Source organism: Medicago sativa, chromosome 3 (assembly GCF_051527215.1).
Source record: "Medicago sativa cultivar Bolivia chromosome 3, Bolivia_mono, whole genome shotgun sequence".
Lineage (NCBI taxonomy): Eukaryota > Viridiplantae > Streptophyta > Magnoliopsida > Fabales > Fabaceae > Medicago > Medicago sativa.
Genome location: NC_140751.1, coordinates 86,475,729 through 86,495,960, shown reverse-complemented (window position 1 = coordinate 86,495,960; position 20,232 = coordinate 86,475,729). Strand labels below are relative to the sequence as shown.

General features: G+C 34.6%; 3 protein-coding genes across 5 annotated transcripts; 1 reads left to right on the top strand and 2 right to left on the bottom strand.

The window, feature by feature from the left end:
- Positions 1-1,941: 1,941 nt before the first annotated feature.
- LOC146941352 (Ribonuclease P protein subunit P38-like protein) lies at positions 1,942-6,057 on the bottom strand. Of its 3 annotated transcripts, none has more exons than XM_085755117.1 (4): positions 5,898-6,057; positions 4,316-5,473; positions 2,990-3,906; positions 1,942-2,614 (listed from the first exon to the last, which is right to left on the bottom strand). In XM_085755117.1, the coding sequence occupies exons 2-4, from the start codon at positions 5,445-5,447 to the stop codon at positions 2,270-2,272; spliced, it is 2,394 nt and encodes a 797-aa protein (XP_085611243.1). In that variant the 5' UTR covers positions 5,448-5,473; positions 5,898-6,057; the 3' UTR covers positions 1,942-2,269. The 3 variants fall into 3 exon arrangements, with proteins under 3 accessions (XP_085611243.1, XP_085611242.1, XP_085611244.1); XM_085755116.1 differs by lacking the exon at positions 5,898-6,057 and adding an exon at positions 5,679-5,825; XM_085755118.1 differs by lacking the exon at positions 5,898-6,057 and adding an exon at positions 5,543-5,653.
- A 4,358-nt stretch (positions 6,058-10,415) lies between these two features.
- TAP46 (2A phosphatase associated protein of 46 kD) lies at positions 10,416-14,097 on the bottom strand. The gene is made up of 9 exons (XM_085755115.1): positions 13,930-14,097; positions 13,717-13,839; positions 12,800-12,886; positions 12,557-12,661; positions 12,213-12,374; positions 11,886-11,921; positions 11,733-11,804; positions 11,099-11,379; positions 10,416-10,879 (listed from the first exon to the last, which is right to left on the bottom strand). The coding sequence occupies exons 1-9, from the start codon at positions 14,023-14,025 to the stop codon at positions 10,630-10,632; spliced, it is 1,212 nt and encodes a 403-aa protein (XP_085611241.1). The 5' UTR covers positions 14,026-14,097; the 3' UTR covers positions 10,416-10,629.
- A 2,324-nt stretch (positions 14,098-16,421) lies between these two features.
- LOC146941350 (RING/U-box superfamily protein) lies at positions 16,422-19,762 on the top strand. Its single transcript, XM_085755113.1, has one exon. It carries the CDS (start codon positions 18,271-18,273, stop codon positions 19,348-19,350), a length of 1,080 nt encoding a protein of 359 aa, XP_085611239.1. The 5' UTR covers positions 16,422-18,270; the 3' UTR covers positions 19,351-19,762.
- The last annotated feature ends 470 nt before the right edge of the window (positions 19,763-20,232 follow it).

Genomic DNA, 20,232 nt, shown 5'->3' with positions numbered 1-20,232 from the left:
GATTATTTTACCAAATTATCCTTATTAACTATTGGTTAGTTTTAAAAGTAATACTTTGAAAGTAGTGTGGAGAGTATTAATTGGAAGGTACAATTAAAAAGAAAAAGTTATTATTGCATTGGAAACTGAAAGCGACATGCATTTTGAAACAATTTTTTGGCTAAAGCGACACTCATTTTGAAAGGGAGGGAGTATAATATATTATGTGGATCCCATTTATACCACCCATTTGGGTGGCATGGATGTGGGTGCTCTAACTATCTTTCTCCACTTCTGGACCCACCCACTTCTGTCAACACAACTAGGGCTGGACAGCGGACGGTTCCGACCGGTTTTCGGGCTGAAAATGGCAAACCGATCAAACCGGCGGTTCCAAAATCCCAGTCCGCAGCCGTCCATTTGTGTCAACGGTTTCTGTGTGTGGCGGTTTGGCGGTTATCGCGGGTGGCCGGCCGGACTGTGTCGGTTGTTAAACCAAATCTTTAAAAAAAAAACATCAAAAAACGCAGGTGAAACAAGATGTGGAGGAAGCAGCTTTTCATTGAAATGGAACAATAAGAACTGAGATTTGCATGGCGTTTAAGTGTGGGGATACAGAGAAGCCAACAAGATTTGTAATAGAGTGATGATGACTCTTTATTAAGAAGGGAAGTATTTGAACATGTGACAAAAAAAATGAGGATTGTGTATAAAAGAAGAAGAAGAAGAAGAAGAAGAAGAAGAGAAGGCTCGTAAGAGAGAGAGAGAGAGGCAGTGAGGTTCCAAACTCAGAGAGTGAGGCTACTATGTTTCAAATGGAAAGTATAAACAAATGGTTTAAATGCAAATAAAAGAAATAAATGTAATAATAACTAGAATTCATTGGTAAGTAAATGGCAAGTAAGTAAATTATTAATAAAATTACATAGGAATATGTGTATTATCCTTCCAAGTCACGTGAAAGGGGAACCACTTTGGTGCCATTAATGGCACCAATGCCACCATACCATTACATCTCCACCACACACACACACATTCCCACACACATTCACACACATCAACGGCCAGGATTTCTCCAATGGCACCAATGGCACCTAAGCTAAGTCACTGAAGTATTTCCCACGTGAAAGGGAAAGGGAAAGGACAACACAGCTGGTACACTGCTCTATGTATTCCCATCCACTGTCACTTTGTAAGCATTGGCGGGCGGGGTTCGGTTATAAGTGGGTGTGAATTGGTGGGCCGAAACCGTTCACCGTAACCCAACACAAACCGCTTATTTAACCCGCCCAACCCGTGTAACCCGGTTTGACCCGCCCGCTGCCCTTTTCTTGCTCACGGGTTGGCCGGTTCCGGGCGGGGCGGACCCATCTGTCCAGCCCTAAACACAACCCAGCTAATCCCTTCTTGAAATTAGTTAATGAATGATCTATTTGCTCTTTCAGCTTCCATGTCAATGGTACTTTGTTGCAGTGAGTGGTGAGTAAATTGACATGACATGCATTGGAAGAACCAATTGAAACTGGGCTTTCACTTTTTATTATTCCGAGGTTTTGGCCACATCATAGAAAAATTCACATGACAAGATTTTGTGCCACATCAACGCCTCCTATGTGATTAGATTGTTGAAGGATCGCAGTAAGAATAACCTCAAATAACAGAAGTAGAATCTCGATTTTTATTTTTATTTTTACAAGAATTATTTCTAGACTTCACATATATTATTACATGGACTATTTCAACGATTAACCCTTAAATATATTATATATGGCTTTTGTCTCAAACTGGATTAGAAAATACTAATTCAAATAACATTTAAGAAAGTTTACAAATTTAACATTTGTGAATACCATTCATCTAAAAGAGTCTAAATGGTCCTACCATGTGCTCAAATATCTAAACCAATCTAAAATAGTTTATATTTCAACAATAAAATCTTGATGTTGAAGTTGAATCTGAAGATTGAACAAAACATATGTTTTTATTACTTGTTAAAAAAACCAAACATGGACCACTTCTCCTAAGTGTCTTGGATAACATGACAAAGAACCAATCAAAATCTCACATTGTTGACTTTGTAGACATAAAAATAACAAGTCTTATTCACTGTTTAGTTTTTTTTTTTTGTTTTCACCAGTCACATTTGAATTATTTTCATGTGCAACTTCCATATACAAATTTATGTTATTAACTGCAGTAACAAGTATACTATATATAGACTATAGAGTATAGACAAATAAACACTTGAGGAAAGGACGATTAATGTGATCCCTTTTAAGTTCCATTATTGCTACCTTCTCAAACATATCATTCCTTCACGAGCCAATGTTCCCTCAAGGTCACCTATAATTCTGGCTGTCCGAACTTCTAAACCTCTTTGAACTTCATGGAATAGATTCCTTATACTGTCAGAAAATCGTTTCATGTCAATTCCAGCACTTTTCTCCATCTCTTCTGCCACTCCAACAAATCCAGAAACAATCTTTGATTGAATTTCAAACAATTTTTGTCCTGTTGCAACAATATATCTTTGTAATTGAAATGTCTCCTCCAAAAAATGCTCTAGTGTTGATGTTTTCTCCTTTTTTCTTGCATTATTCAATTCTCCGCGATTTGCATAGAGGACATTCTCTTGCTGAAATAATGTGCAACAAATTATTGACTCATGCTCAACTTTGCAATACCAAATGAAGTTGGACACAAGTAGAATTTAGATTGCAATTAATGCAACATTGCTCCATTTTTCAATATCATAAATGAACATTAAAAAGAAGCCAAAAAGGACTCACACGACTCAGAATATTTTTTAGAATATTGCAAATGGATTCTAGTGTCATAAGAAAACTAGTAAAAATAGAATTAAATCATATCTCATCATGGAGATATTTTAAGAAAAAAAATATTATAACATGACATTAGACGCCAATGCAGAAGGCATAAAAATATACAAGAATATATATGATTAGACGCCAATGCAGAAGGCATAAAAATATACAAGAACAATGCTTACCATTCGTTTGCAAAGATCGTCGGTCTTTTCTTGGAGAGATTGATATCTTCCAATTTGTTTATTCAGCAAAGTAATCAAGGAAAGATAAGTCTTCATACCAACTTTGCTATCTTCACTAATTTCTGAATGTTCATCATTGTTTTGCATTCCTGTCAACCTTTCAATTAGAATTAGTTGCTGCTTAAGCCTCTTGATCTTGTAAGATACTCCAAGCGCATGAAGATCCATCTTCCACTGGAATTGTTTTGCATCATTAAAGGGCTTGCTAGTAGAACCTATCTTTTCAGCAGCATCAATTTCTCTGTGATTTGGACTTTGATACTGCACAGGAGTAGGATTATCCTCCCGACAAACATGCTTTTCTTCTTCAATCTTATTTTCTGGAGATTGAACTTGTGAATTCTCATCGTCAAATTGATCATGATTCAAGGGCTGCACCTCCTTTTCACAAACTTCCTCAATCAAAGTTTCCATCATTTCTAGCTGTTTTTCACCTGGTTTTCTCTTCACAATCTTGACTCTAGACCAGACAGGATCTTGAGTAATTTCTGAAGATTGCGGAGACAGATTAGAGTTGTTTCTAAAGCAGTTTGAAGGCCTCAATTTTGAAGCAAATTGGTCTTTCAGAGAATTAATTTCATCCTCTCTCTCCAACAATAAGCTCTCCAATTTCATCTTGTCATGTCTCAGCTGTGTCACATCCTTCACCAATCCCTCCAAGTGTGACTGAAGCTGCTTTGTTTCTAATTCTGTTCTCAACAATTGCCACCTAAATGCCTCTAACTTCTCATCTTTGATCCTCATTTGTTCTGCAAAAGCATCTAACTCTATGTGATGCCTTTGTTCAATCAGAGTTGCATACCTTTCTGTCTCAGCTCTCACCCAATCTTCCAAACGTTTAGCATTAGCAGGAATGGCTAGAGACCAAATAGGAGACAAAAGGGTCAGCACAACAAATAGATATTGTAGCTAGATATTGAACTTTGTACACTAAAGTTATGTTTGGATTAACTTATTTGAACTTATCTACTGATATAAGTACTTGTGAGACAGTTTGTGAAAACTTATGGAAACAACTTATGACATGTTCATAAGCTGTTTTCAGCTTATTTTATATAAGCTCTCAAGGATAGCTGATGAAAACAGTTTATAGCTTATATAAAACCAATTTGAATTTATATTATCTTTTGTTATAGAAATAGCTTATACTTAAGCATTTATATGATGAGCGCTTATGCTATAAACATTTAATTAAGTTGTTTATGCAAACAAGGCCTAACAACAAATAAACTTGAGACAAAAATTTGTAGAACTTATAAATCTTACATAAGTCTTCATTTCTTTGTGGCAAGTAGTGATCAGAAATAGGCGAAAATTGTTCTTGTTCATTTGAAATATGTGAGGAGCCTGTTGAAGAACTATGCTGCATGCCTCTTGAACTAGGGAAAACATCCTTTCTCGAACTCAAGTTCAACAACATGTTTTTAAAGGAATGTCTGTCATGTTTTCCTTCTGAAGCTTCTCTCCACTTTTCTGTTTCATGCTCAGCATGCTTCCTTCTAGCCTTTGATAACTTAACCTCTTTCAACAGCATTTGCTTTTCTGCAGTATCAAGTTTAGATTTCCTCAACATTGCTGACAAAATCTTATCTTTTTGTTCCAAATCCTTGTGAAATTTTGCAATCTCCAAAGTTAATTTCTGAACCATCAAATCAGACTCCTCTTTGTTCTCCATGACAGAAATAAGTTCCTCTTTTGTAGCATCCAAATGCTTAACAGCACGACCGAGTTCAGCTTCAAGATGTCTTTGGTTAGAAACCAGCTCAATGAAAGCAGTTTTGTGTTTCCTGAGATCAGAAGAATGCTCTTGACCTTCACGTTTAGCAGATTCTCTCAATTCTTCTGCATCTTTTTCAGCTTTTTTCGCCTTTTCTTCTAGCTCCTTTCTCTTTTTCTCCTCTTCTTCAATCTTCTTATCTTTTTCCTCCACCAAACCCTCCATTTCCTTCAATTTCTGATTCAATTCAGATATAGCTAAGTCCCTATTTTTCTCAAACACTCTTAACTCGTTCAATAGAGCACCAATCTGTTGTCGAAGTTTCCTTCTTTCGCTAAACCAGCTTTGTTCTTGTGCAGCAAAAATCCCTACAACTTTTTCATTTGCTTTTGCATCTTCATGTCTTATCTTTTTCAAATTCTCAATTTCCATCTCAGCACTTTTCAGCTTTTCCTCTCCCCCATTTATCACTTCCTTTTGAACTTTCCACGCAATCAACCCCAAAAGCTGTGCACTTCCTTGAAGCATAGTTTCAACAATTTCAGTCAAATTTTTCTCAACTTCAACATGTGGTTTTCTAATAACTTGAAGTGCTAAGAATGCACAAGAAACACCAAAATATATTGGATACATTCCATCATCATCAATATTATCACTCTTTTTATACACAATTCTATCCATGAGATTTAATTTTCCTTTTCCTCACACTGCAACATAAAACAAAAAATTAGAATACAATTCCAATAACTATAAGTCTTACATTACAACCAACTCACATGAATCAAAATTCAATAAAGTGTTATAGATCCTAAATAATTCATCAATAATTGACAACAAAATATGCATAATTGAGGAACATAAAATTGATGGGTGCTGTTAAGAATGTTGAAGAAGTAAACATGTTTGTTTTACCTTATGCAATTGACATCCAAGGACAAAAATGGAAATAGTAAGTTGAAGAAACTGAAAGTAGAATAAGGAAAAAAAAAGTATTTTTCCAACGGACAAGTTAACTTCAGCAGTCACACCAAACAGCAAAGACTGATATGTAACTGATGTGAAATTGGTATCTTCTATAATCTATAAATAAATGGTTAGAGAATGCAGAAAATAAAAAAGATAGGTGTTTACATTTACACGTGTTGGACTGCACATTGTGTACTCTATACTCTATAAATTATAGAATTATAATGCTGAAATGAATGGAAGAAAAAAAAAAGTACTATATGATTATGCATTTTGGTTCCTGGTTTTCAGTGAAAGACTTGCCTAATGTCTGGTAACCCCACATGCTCCTTCCCTTTTTTCAGCTTTTTATTTTTTATAATCATGATATAGATACGAAGTATCAAGCGCCGTTAAACATTAATCAATCTAAGTCGAAAAAAATTATTTAGTAAGGTGGATTCTTCTCGATCAACTGAGTAAGTTTTGTCTAGTTACGAATTAAACTCTAACCACTTGTTTAAGGTGTCTGAGTCATTTACCACTCGGACCATCCATATGATTATAATCATTTCTTTATTTTATTTTCTTTCTTTGTTTTCTTCTCCTACCACCACCAACCCTCAATTGCCACTCCTTACTCTTTGCTTCAATTCTTAACAATTTTAGCAAGCAAAAGCACTTGATTCCTGGATGGATGCTTGTCACAATTTCTGACAAAGAAAAAGAAATCTAAGAACCAAAGATATAGATATCTTGAATCAAGTTGGCTATAAAATATTAAATACAATTAGTATTGCTTACCTGTATATTGAATATTAGAATGCAGAAAAAGACACTTTTGTAATAATAAAATAAAAGACTTGTAGGACTAGGCTTCTAACAAATAAAAAGAAAATGAGAGACAGTGCATATATTTGAAAGTGCATGAATAGCAGTGATATAAAGTTATATTTTTTTGTTCTTTTTTTATAAACGTATAAAAGGTGGGAACAAGTACCGGTTGCTTTGCAATTTGATTAACCCATTTTGATAAACTGGTCCCTGTCATGATTGTAGCATATATTAAAACAAAATCAATACAAACAACACCACCAAATTAATACCTTATGGACCACGTATCTTATCCGGAAATTATACCTAGGAGTTGTCCACATAACGCACTTCACAAGTAGTATATCCAACTGGAAATTTTAATACCCAAACAATGCTACCATAGTAGCCAGAAAACATTACTTGGTGAGTGACAAAAATATATCTTGCATTAAGTACTTATTTCTCAGTTTACAAGCAACAAAGTATATGAGACTAAAAGGATATGCTTCTCTGTAACTCACTTACTTTTGTGAGTTAAGATCTGTAAAAGATAAAGATGTGACGTAATTAAATAATACAATACAAACATCATACACTAAATTATGAAAGCCAGGATCATGTGGCAAAAAAAAAAAGGTTTCTATTAGTATTAAGTAGGAGGAACTTTCTTAAGTCTCAATAAAACCTAGTACTATACTTTCTTTTAAATAAGCTTCCTTTTCGACTTGTGTTGTATGTATTTTTATGGTTGATTTTTTTTTCTTATGTATCTTTTCTGGACACATTTTTATGTATTTTTTCTGTTGAAAACTTTGCATGTATTATTATACATTATGCAGTAAGTGAACTTTTGACTATTTGTTTGATCAATATTTTATTTTTTGTCAACAAAGAATCAATATTTAGATTTCAAACCAACAGTAAAACAGTAAAACCCGTGCATTAGCAAGATCTAGGAAACCAATGAGAAACATAGTCAAGAACCTGCCACTTATCACTGTGGTGTTCTTTTTTTAACTTTATTTATGTGAATGTTTCTGCATATAATTATAGAGATTAATTTTTCAAACCGGATAGAACTGCAATGAATGACAAAATTCTCTTTCAACAAAATTAAACTATGTTACATTTTTAGAGTTGGCTTTAAACATATAAGTTAACTTATTAAATTAGAAGAGATCATTTACCATCTTTTTGAAATGCTCTAGACTTTAGTGTTCTATATATTGACAAGAAAAAATTAGTGTTCTTTATTTTATACTTATAGTAAGATTTTTTAGTTTTTTTTTCTTTTCAAAATTACAAAAAAGGAAAAATTTGTAAATATATTAATTGTAAAAATTATTTTGATATCGTTGAAAGTGCGTTTATTTTTGTAAAAATATTAGTATCAGAATTATATTTTATTTAAAAAAAAATATATCAAAAATATATTTAGCCTTGGTACTTTTTTTTTTCCTATGAGAAGGCTTCTTTTCTTCATATATTTAGCCCTAACATCATTTCATATCTTCTATTGATAGAACATCATTTCCTATCTAAAAATAATGCTCAAGCATTGGAATATTATTGAATATTAGACTAATTCTATCATTTTTCAATAATTAATTGCAAAGTCAGCAGACAGAATCATCAGAACAATGATGTCAAAAAAAATTTCACAAATTTATTAATTTTATAAGGGACAGCTAAGGATGAATAGAGATCCGGGAAGGTGAGACTCATGGCCGAGAGCATACATAAGGACCAAATCAAGCTATATAAGTATCAAGTTTTTTTCATTAAAAATATTAGATTAGATTTTAGACTATCCAAAAATTCTTTTGTACTTCACAATTATGTCTATGCAACCTCTAAAAAAAATATATGTCTAAGTAACTTCAAAATAAATTACAGTTAAAACTTTATAGTAATCAGTTCGATCACTCTAAATAATAAGTAAATTAACAAGTCAAATTAAATCTTCAAAAAGATGTATCAGAAAATTTGACAATACCTTAAAAACCTTGTGACAACCGACAAGTAATAATACCTAACTTAAACTTTTTGGCTAACAAGTGTTAAAAAATACATTGTAAATAACAAGTCCTTGAATATGGAGATCTAATTACAAAATATTGAACCAGATAAACAAATTACACATTATTGCAAAATTTAGAGATTAAGTTATAATATTTTTAGTTTAGACACTCACTTAAAACTTTGAAAAAATATATCCCCCGGATTGTAATAGACGTTATAGCCAAATTCGTTACAAGCATATACTCCCTCCGTTTCAAAATGAGTGTCGCTTTAGCAAAAAAAAATTGTTTCAAAATGAATGTCACTTTCAGTTTCCAATGCAATAATAACTTTTTCTTTTCAATTGTACCCTCCAATTAATACTCTGCACACTACTTCCAAAGTATTACTTTTAAAACTAACCAATAGTTAATAAGGATAATTTGGTAAAATAACCATTATCTTTTTTTTAATTATTGCATTTCTTAATATGTGTGTAAACACCTAAAACGACACTCATTTTGAAACGGAGGGAGTATATCATAACAAGAAGACGCAAAATTGTATTTGTAAACCTTATGCGAAGAAAGTCATAGCCTATGATCCCACCACAACAAATCTCAAATTTAATGTTTATTTTGGTTACAGCAATATGATGTGATATCACATGTGGTAGTTTCACCAGAAAAACATCACTGATTATAGTGTTGCATCAAGCCATAGAGATGGGTTGCTTTTTATTTGTTTCGATAAATAGATTGCGTTATTTTTTTTTTTTAGGGGCGATTGGGTTATCTTTTAAAATGAAAATTGAACTGATTAATATATAAATTAGTTTTATCTAAGACTTGAACGAGGGATAGATTGTCAAAGGTGCGTCTTTTTTTTTTTTTAGGGAATTGTCAAAGGTGCGTGTTTTTCATACTTTTTTTTTTAAATTCTTGGTGAGTTTTATACTTGTTTCTTTAAAAAGAAAATAATCAGAAAAAAAAAAAAAAAAAAAAGGTATGGATTTTGTGCGGAGGATGATTTCACTATAGCAATCTTCCTTGGTCTGAGATTTGATTTGAGCCAACATTTTGACATTGCAAGCAAAATAATTAGTAAAAATAAGTAGATTTGTCTTATGAATAATAATAATGACTCGTGCGTATGCAAAAATTCTTTTGGAAGGAGAGAACCAAGTTTTGTGTGACCCACAGATTTTCGAACAAAGATTAGTCATTGCTAACAACGGTGGAAACTCCGTATCAATATCATAATAATCCAAAAAAAAAAAAAACTAGTCATAATTAACTTATCATTAACGTAGTCTAATGACTGAACTCACACATGGAGGAGTCGAGAATCCGGAATTCAAACTTTCCCTCTACATTATTGTCTTTGTAGTTACAAATGACCTCTGCTAATATTGGACGAGTAAAAAATTAACTGATCTAGATAGTTGGAAAAATTAATAGATGAATGGCAAATTGAACGGAACCTAAATTGAGGATGATCAGCGCAAAACTCAAAAGAAGCATATAATTATCATTGTAACAACAATAGTCAATAATATTGCAATGATTCAAAAACGCATTCCTTATGTTCGTATTAGATGGATAAACAAGGTTTATAATTTCCATATCAGTTTCCTACTACTTCATAGCATATTTTCATTGTAGTCTTCCCGTAAACTGAGGTAAAATCGGGAAGACATCGTGATTCTAAAGTAAAATTTGAGGAATTCAATTTTGTAATCAAGACTGCAGCGAAGCAACTTCTTGATGTTGCTACTCTCCCGAGGGGGAAAAAATGTTTTGTTGCATAAAGTCATCATTTTAAAGGAAATCCCACTCCTGGTTGAGCTATATGGCAAATTAAACAAACTGGTTATCTAAGTCCATGTGAAGATGTAAAACATAGAATAAAAGAAGGTGAGATGAGGTGTGACCCTACGCTGCACTCAAAAAATATACACATGTAGTCAGATGAATTTCCAGGTATACAAAATCTTTAACACAGACTAGGAGCAAATCAACTATATAGATAATGAGATTTCGTGACAACTATAGATTCATCCCTTGCTCATTATTCTTCAACCTGGGAAGAATAGATTCAATTAGCCGCAAGGGGTAAGCTTCGAATTTCCGGCACCCCGCGGATTATCATCCTTCCAATCATCCAAAGCTCTAGCTCTATCCTGTGCAGCATCGTCATCTTCATCCTCCTCCTCTTCACCTGGCTTAAACTTCCTATCATTGTGCCAAGATGAATTGGCTTCTTCAATGAATCTGGCAGTATTCTCTTGCCATGTATTCATAATTTCCATTTCTTTTAGTCCTGCTTCCTCAATGCTCATAGTGGGCATCCTTCAACAAAATATTCAACTCAGCATCTCAAAAAAATGTGACTATGTTACTATTGATCCTCTATCATTCCTAGGTTAGAACAACAAAACTGCAAGGGAATTGAACTTCATTTTCTTTCAGGCATAAAGTCTTTTGATGGACTTTTTTACATTTCCCTATTCCAAAGCTTTCCATTAGCTAAGAAATGTGCATTTATTGATAAAGGGGATAAATATGTACCTATGACTGGGTTGGAAGACCTGAGCTGCCATTCTTGCTCTCTCATTTGTAAAACTTCCATTCACAAGACTTTGTGGCCCAAATATCAGTGGTTGGTGTTTGTGTTCGTGTGCTTGCGAGGCTTGTGCTCTTCCTTCCAGAACATCTTGAGCGAAGGTAGCACATGTGATTGGTGGAGATGGCTTCGTATACTGTGCACGAACTGCAGCATTGCGATGCCAAGCTTCTGCTTTTTTGGCACGTTCATCCATAATATCCTTAGAAAACTCCTGATCCCCATCCTAAACATGGCAAAATTACAAGAAACAATGAATAAAACTAGATTTCATCCCGCAGAAAAAAAACAATTTCCCATTCTTCTTTAAAGCAGAACATGGCTCATAGATTCACATCACATCTATATGTCTCAAAGCCTGGTATTCCATAATTATCAAGTGAAATGTGAAATGTACAAGTCTAATAAAAGTTAAGTTCTACCAGGTTATAACAGTTCTTTAAGCATTAACATTGAACTCAACAACATCCCATAAAGATCTCCACCATAATTATGGCAATATAAAACAGTGGCAGTATATAAAGATCTCAACCACAATAATGGTACTTCGGTAAGGAAGGATACTAAGCATTTTACTACCTTGGATTGTCTATCCTTTACAGCAGAAAGCATCTCCTCCTCTTTCTTAATCATTTCCAGAAGATCAAATGCCTGAACATTTCAAGACAACCATGAGAATAATCGAAATATAAGTTTAAACAAAGTGGAGCTCTTGCATAAGTTTGAACAAACCTTACAGATTGCCAAAGATATGCTAGTATTCCAAGCCTGAAAAGGAGAAGAAAAATAAGTGAATGGCATGATGAGCATTGAGCAGGTATTGTTTATACATGTAGATATGCTTTTGAAAGTGTTGAATCGCCAGAGTCCATTTCATAAATCACAAGCTAGTCCAATAATATGTAGGACTGCTATAGGTCCCACAAACCTACTTTTAAGCCCATCTAATGGTCGATAAATCCACCAGGCAAAAACACATTTTCAGGGAAGCGGTCATATACAGCAGAAACCCACTAAATAAAGTAGCAGTAATGGAGTTCAGCAGATCAAAATACAAACCTCTCTTTCTTCTTCTCCGTCATCTTCCAATAGTTCTTCCTCTCCTGCCTCAACAGGGGTGGACAGGGCAGCTGCTTTAGTAGAACGCCCACGCCGTTCCTTTCGCTCGTTTATTTCTAACAACTTCGATTCTGCAGCTTTTTGTCGTTTAAATCTAGCTATCTGCATAACAGATACACAATTATTAAATAAATTATTAAATAAATTAATATGCTCGTCATTCAAATTTGCTTGTTCAATTTTCATAACAAGTGAATAATGGGAAGAAGAGATGAATATACAAACATATAATGTATGAATTGTATGAATATCATATCATAACATTGCAAAAGAAAACATGACACCTTTCTGGCCCTCTGATCAGCAACAGCTTTTGGTACCCCTTGCATATAAGATTCTAACTCCTCTTTTGGGACCAGCTCCATCGCCTCACAAAATGAGATAAATTCCTAAAAAAAATGTTTTCAGTAAGCTTCAATAAAAGGACATTAATTAAAATAATATTGAAGAAATTAACAAGGATTGTGCATATAGTGTTGAATTGGGTGTTGGGGGAAGGTGTTTCCTTTCAACAGATCAGCTCTCACCTTCAGTTTTGCCTGGGAAGCCTTTAGAATCGGTATCCTGTCATCATGTGCTATTTTCTCGGTCAACTCAGCAAGATAATACGGCACCTGAGGGAATGATAACAAAAAATTGGTAAATGGTAAAAAGATAAATATTAATTCATAAGTTATCTTCAATATTCTGTACTTAAAGGTCACATGGGAATATGGGATAAACAAATATTCTATAGTGCATTTGTCCAGCCAGCTTTCCCATATTAATACACATTAGGATTCTTAAGTGAAAGAGCTGCATGTGCATGATAGAATTTATGCATAAATACTAAATTGAAAGTACTAGTTGTTGCACATATTTAGGACGAAATAATGTACTAAATTTTTCCAGTCTCACTCGGTTTACTTAACTATTAGTTGTTGCAAGCATGAATGATGTTTGGGAACCCATTGTGTAATCGTGTTTTATTATCGATAAAAGTAAGTTATTTCTACTAGATTTCTATGTTTGGTACCAGTTTCTATCACAATCATGAACCATCGGTTCCATGGAAGCTACCAAACATCTCTTAAGAACACAACTGACCACAGTGACCGCATTACAATAAATTGCACAGCTCAAGTCAACATGCTCAAGCTCAACCCCAAGCTTCAGCATTCGGTTTCTATATGCTCAAGCTCAATTTTACATGCACCGAAGATGGTGTCACAGCCTTGGATTTTTATACTCATTCCCAACCCGTGCGGCTATCAGCAAAACAACCTTATAATAACTAGATTTACTACATACTATATATCAATCATCATAAAGCTAAATTAAATTTCTATCTCACAAATTATGTATAGATGTAAAGATGAACATCACAACAGTAAAACAAGCAACAATCAATCAATCAATCAATCAATCGAAAAGCGTGGTTATTAAGAAGCATAAGAAGAAGTACCAGGATGTACTTGAGATCGGTTGTGCTGATATCCTCTTTGGTTTCATTAGCAGAGAATAAACCAAGCCTATTAATCATGTTTTCGCATTTATTGAGAGCCTCGCATCCCTTCTTGACAAGCTCCTGAACAAATTACACACAACTCAATTATCAATCAAACAGAAACATGAAAACAAATAATGAAGAAGAGGAAGAAGAGAAACGAAAGCGTACTTGGTCGGCACCGGACTCAGTGGCGGTGGCGTGGATCTTCCTTGCTTGTTCAAACAGCGCCGGTAACGGCATGTCCTCCATCTTCATCTCACCCATCGGAAAAGAAAATTAACGTCTGAGATTTGATTCTGTTGGTAGTGTTTCCGGTGAAAGATAATAATTGGAACTGTCGATGAGAAGGGGAAAATGAATAAGTAAAGGTGAATCGAGAGAGAGATCCGGAAATTGGGATTTTCGCCTCGCCGTTGGATTTCATTTTTCAAAATTTAATCAACGCTTCAGATTTTATTATTATAGTCTAATTCTTTACAAACAAATTGTGAATTGCCAACATATCTTTTTACCTGACCGAGAGCCAAACCAAATGAACAGCGAAATAGAGACGTTTTAAAATCAAATTCAACAAAATGAACCAAAGCAATTAATTAGAAAATTTACCTGAAAACGATGTGGAATGTTAAGTTAGCTCCCATTGAGAGTTTAGACGGGAAATGAAAGTTTTGGAAAGAAAAAAAATATTGGAAGAAATAGAAGATGTTGAGAGATGAAGGTTTTGGAGATTAATTTTTAATACATAATACAAAATCTTTGAACTAAAAAATTGTATTCGAAAAGCTTTTTGCGGCTTTATATGAATTTTTCACCCTTAACACAATCTCTTAATATTTGTATGAGATTAGTTAGTTTTTTTTTTCTTCTTCGAATCTTGCAGATAAAGTGGCAAGCTACATATATGAGGTCGTGCGCTCAAGGCCAAATTATTGAACTTCAACGTAACAATATTAACATTGTCGATTTAGCTATGCTTAATGCTTTAGTTAATTCTTTTTTGGTGTTAGGCTTTAGTTATTTTTCTTTATATCAAAATCAGTTCAACAAGGATAAATAAACATCTTTTATTTTTCTACACACATTTAACGCATCATTTTCTCTTTATCTCTCTTCTTCTATCGCATCACCAAACTACCAAATCTAACACATCAATCTTCTTTTCTCTTTTTTTAAGGGTGTATACACCCTTAAAGGTGTGGACAAAATATTTCTCATATTGGATTATGCTTGTTAATGAGATTTGATGAAGTATTTTTGCAACAATGGCTTTATGTTTGTACTAGGATGTTTATTTTTGGGACGTTGAACCATTGGGTTTGTTGAAATAAGGCACAACTATAACGTGCTATAAAATTCAAACAAGAAATATAGCTCATTGTTTAAGCGAAAGCTAAATTGATATATAAACTGATATACATTACAGCTCTATTTTAATATGTCAGCTACAACCAAAATATAGATTTAGCCTGCTTGCTCATTTTAATGTAGCACAAACTGATCCACAAACTTGAGCACAAAGCAAAATAAGAGCTATAATTTGTAAATCAAACCAAATGTTAAACAAAAAGTAAACCACTAAATCGATCCGCCACTCTCAAATTAGTTTCCAACTCTATTAATATTTAAAATATGTTTGTCTTTGTCAAAAGTTTCTCAATTAAGTCTCTCATCATGTGACAAATACATAAAGATAGTGACCTAATTGAAAATCTTTTGACAAAGATAAGGACTAATTTGAAATTGTTGTAAATTCGTTGTGAAAAATACACCAATAATAAACTTGATGCGTGGAGCAAATTAAAACCAAACAATCAAATCAAGCGGGTGACAAAATAATTCAAACAAAAATAAACAGCAAGAGAGGAGAGAAAGAGAACACAAGAATCTGTTTACCCAGTTCAGTCTAATGATGACCTACTCTGGGGGAGAGAGCAGCTCTCCGTTCCACTATAATGATATGAGTTTCTCTTTACAAAGAGATATTGAGGGTTACAAGAATCAGTCTTCAAACCTAATTCTACCCAAGTCTCAATCTCTTCCCGTGACCAAGAGACTCAATCCTAACAGTGTTTTGTTCAAGGTGAATCAAAACAATCCTAACCCTAGAGTTTGTTTCCAAGAGAAATTCTCTATAAACCCTAGTTTGTATGTTGGCTTCTAAACCCTCTTTTCTAGACACATAATCATCTGATACAAGGTTTATATTTATAGTGGAAAACATCTTTTAAAAATTGGAACAAAACAGGCTCAAAAGCTGTTTTTTTTTTTTTGCTCATGCGACAATTTGGCCACCGAAAAATTACGAGACAAAAGTCTACAAAAAACTGGTCAAATTCGGCCACCGGACAGAACCATTCGGCCATCGAATTTGACAGACAGGATGCATTATTTTTTAGTCACTTTTCAACAGAAATATTTGATAAAGTCATGGACTAATTTTAAAGTGGCTTACAATATAATGCAGAAGCAGGCCACTTCATAAGCAAAACCACCAATTTTGAGCTTTCAACTTCTCTTAAACCAGAAGTGCTGCATAACTAGAACCAAAATTAGGCTATAATCTTCTACTGCATACAAAAACCCAGCAGCCAATTTCAACTTCTCTTTAACTTCTTTTATGTTCTTGCCTATCTTGGAAACCACTAGTTGGAGGGTTTTTTTTATTTTTTGAATCAGCTTAGTAAAATTAAATACGCCTAGCACAAGATGTGCAAATAGGCAAAACTAAAAGTGTTACAACAGGCCAATACAAAAGCGCAATGGCTGGACAGAAAAAGCAGGAAACCAAAAACAAAGCCTATGCACAAAAACCAGTCCCAGCACACTTAAATTACAGCACAAGAAACCTATCATGACAACAGAAAAAGCCAGAAAAACTAAGCCCCTTAGCAGATCCAAAAAAACAACTACCTTAATCTCCTATTAAGACACTCTTTAGGATTCCAAGTCCACTCATAAAAGAATACTTGAGCAAGCACACGTGTTTAAGTTTTGGATGAAGTTATGTTTTGACTATCTACATACCTGAAGACAACATAACCATAACAATAGTAGAACATGACATCTTGTGCTTGTCTATTTTGCAGGGGATTGATTAAAGATTGGGCATCTCCACCTTGAATTAATTTAATCTTTTCGGTGTAGATAAAATCATGCATATCTTTTATCGTCATGCCAAGCTTATCAAATCCACCTGCCTTTTTCTCCTAAATATCTCCAAATATTAGTAACTTTCTGATACCATTCTTATAGAGAGTAACAAATGTCTTTGCTCGAGCGGCACAAAAGCATGGTTGTGATTCATTATCAACTTAGTAATTCGCCATTCTCCATCCTTGCTAACATTAAATTGCACGATCACTTTTCAATTTGTCCTCGAATCAGCCCTTTGATAAGCAATTTCACCTACGATTTCTTCTTCCGGTTCATTGTTCATAAACCCTTGTTTGGAACGGTAATAATCTTTCAAAAGTGTGTTCTTTTTAGCATTATCATAGTGCACTTGTTTCCCTTTTTTTACACTAAAACCCATCTTGAAGCCATGTTCTTGGTATAAGTTATAAACTTCGTCCTTGCTATGCACAAATTGACCAAGGAAAATATCTCTGGGATTGTCAATTTCAACTACTTGACACTCACTATCCTCCATATTTATCCTACAAATAAACCAAAGTCATCATTTCAACTTGCATAAAACTTAAGAAATTTGATTTATATTAAAAATGTCTCTTTACTGCCGTTTTAATTTGATCCATACTAACATGTTCTATTGAAAACAACTTTAAAAGTAAATTCTCTACATACCAATTTGGTAATGATAATTTCAATCAGTGAAGGAACTACATGTAATAAAGGCATTAAAATGTCACAACTATCTTTAGATGACAAAAAAAAAATAGTATAACTTATTGAATAATATTTTTTTTTTGGTTACAAGTATAACTTATTGAATAACTTGAAACTTCTTCTACAAAATCATAAAATAAATAAGTGACTTATGGAAGAATGAAAAAGGAAAAAAGAAGTTCGTACATGATGAAAATAGAGAAAAGGAGAATGAGTTGATGCTGAAAGAAAGACCAGAAAGTGAAATAGTTTGTTGCAACTTATGGATGTATCGTACAATCAGACGAGGAAATCAGAATAAATAAGCCATTGAAATTAAACCATAGAGAAAAATGGAACAAAAAAGGCGGGAGAAATGATCCCAAAACGACAAAAGATTTTTTTATCAGAAAATGAAAAAAGAGTAAAAACTTCAATTTTTATGCGTTGTCGTGTGCCCAAAAATTAGGTGTAAAGACTATTGAAGACTTTTTCTCATTAAGGAAACTAAACCCAAAAATCCAATAAAACAGAAACCCAATTTCACAGCATACACTTCTCTTCTCTTTCCACGTTTGAGAGCAAGTCTCTCTCTCTCAGTCTCAGTAACAACAACACAAACATCACACATAATTGAATTGAATCTCTATTCTTTTCCCTCCCCTGTTACCATTCTCATCAACCATGATTTCTCCAGCTCAGCCACCAATGCATCACCATCAAGCTCAACCCCCATTTTCTCCACTGATATCAAAGCCATCATCATCATCTGGAGTAGACTTCAGTCCACCCCTAATAGCAATGGTTGTTGTCGTTGCTGCCGCATTCGTCCTCGTAACCTACTCCCGCCTCATCACCCGCCATCTTTCCCCTCCCATCCACCGTCTCATCCAACGCTTCCACCGCCCTCCTCCCTCATCCTCCTCCTTAGGCGACATTGAATCCCTTCAATACGACTCAACATCCTTCGAAACACCACTCACCTACGGCTTAGACGAATCCATCATAAAAACCATTCCATTCTTCATTTACACAACAAAATACGAACAAGAATCTCGCCGTGACTGCGCCGTTTGTTTACTCGAATTCGAAGATCACGATTACGTTCGTACTCTTCCTCTCTGTTCCCACACTTTTCATCTTGACTGCATTGATGCTTGGCTTCGTTCACACGCTAACTGTCCTCTCTGTCGCTCTCTTCTTCTCTGTGAATCTCCCTTCAGACCTCTCATGGCTGCTAGAATTCGTCCTTCGTTTCATGACCAAACTAATGTTCTTCATATTGATACGCCGGCGCCGGAGATTACTCCTCATTCTCCTGTTAACGGTGAAGAGAATCGGTTTACCAGACGAGAGGATTTTCTGTTGAAACGGTCTTATTCGTTTGGTTTTGAACGGAGTTTACCATCGGAGAGGATGGTTATTGATCCTGCTACAACCTCACCGTGGCGGTATCGAAGAGGGAGTAACAGTTTCTGGAGTAAAAGACCGTCGCCGTTTGGTTCATTAGGGAAGTCTAGAGTGTTTTCGTTCAGATATTACAGAGGAATGAAATCACCGTTTTTCCGGCGGAGAGGATTCTTTCCGTTATCAGAGTCAAGTGTTAGGTACGCCGGCGACGGAGGGAGTTCATGGCGGAGAAGTAAATCAATAGCGAGTCCGATGTTTTCGAGATCATCAGCGGCGGTTTTTTCGTCAAGCCGGCTGAGGTGCGGTGATCCAGAGGCGTTACTCTCGCCGGAGAGATTCAACCGGCGACGGTGAAGTAAAAAGAGGTTGGGAAATGAATTACGGTTATTAATGAAGGAAGAGGAGGACGTACACGTGGAAGAAGGTGATTGGTGAGAGAGGTCAATGAAAGGGAGTATTAAATGGTTGTGGTGGCGTGTGCAGTGTAGGTCTGGCAAATTGTAGAGACGAGACGAGAGTCATTAATTGAATGGTAGGAAAGAGCATTTAATTTTGATTAATTGGTTTGAGATTTGCATGTGGCTATCTTCTGACATTGGTGGGGGTGGATTAATTGGTCATAAATGCTTGATTTTAAATGTGCATTTGACAAATGTGCATTCAATCAAGAAGAAATTGGATGCTTTTGTAATTAAGGAGTTTGAGGAGGGAGGAGGACAGACCCAGGGCCAGCCCATTAATTTAATAGGCCCAGTACTAATCATAATCATTACTGATAATTGTGTAGTACTAATTACAGTTTACACACAATGTAGTTACTGCTAAGTCACACATTTATTAGTACTGTGTAATGTGCAACAACCAATCTTCAAAATTAAGGGTGTGTTTGTTTCTATGGAAAGATTGGGAGGGGGAGAGAAAGATTGTGGAAAGAAACATTTTCCATGGTTTGGAACAAGTGAAAGTAGCAAAGGAAAGAAATGAGACACATGGGTCCCACATTAAAATACTTTCCGTTCAAGGATGAGGAGAAAGTGGAGGGAGCTAACTTTTCTAATGAAAAAGACAATATTGCCCTTACTACCATGTTTTAACTTTCTAAAAATTACTGTAGTCCACATAGTGGTGTAGTAGGATGGTACTAGTAGCTTGTACTCGATTCAAAAAAAAAAAACTAGTAGCTTGTACTTGTATTTAAATTACTAACTATAAATTTTATGAATATACATCTTTCTT

Excerpts from the sequence above, each read along its gene's own strand:
- LOC146941352 (XM_085755117.1), bottom strand. The coding sequence starts at position 5,447 with ATGGATAGAATTGTGTATAAAAAGAGTGATAATATTGATGATGATGGA. Across the intron at positions 3,907-4,315 it reads ACAAAGAAATGAAGACTTAT|CCATTCCTGCTAATGCTAAA; the intron begins GTAAGATTTATA and ends TTTGGTCTCTAG. Across the intron at positions 2,615-2,989 it reads ACGATCTTTGCAAACGAATG|CAAGAGAATGTCCTCTATGC; the intron begins GTAAGCATTGTT and ends ACATTATTTCAG.
- TAP46 (XM_085755115.1), bottom strand. The coding sequence starts at position 14,025 with ATGGGTGAGATGAAGATGGAGGACATGCCGTTACCGGCGCTGTTTGAA. Across the intron at positions 12,375-12,556 it reads CTGATCAGAGGGCCAGAAAG|ATAGCTAGATTTAAACGACA; the intron begins GTGTCATGTTTT and ends TCTGTTATGCAG. Across the intron at positions 11,805-11,885 it reads TATCTTTGGCAATCTGTAAG|GCATTTGATCTTCTGGAAAT; the intron begins GTTTGTTCAAAC and ends TGAAATGTTCAG.
- LOC146941350 (XM_085755113.1), top strand. The coding sequence starts at position 18,271 with ATGATTTCTCCAGCTCAGCCACCAATGCATCACCATCAAGCTCAACCC.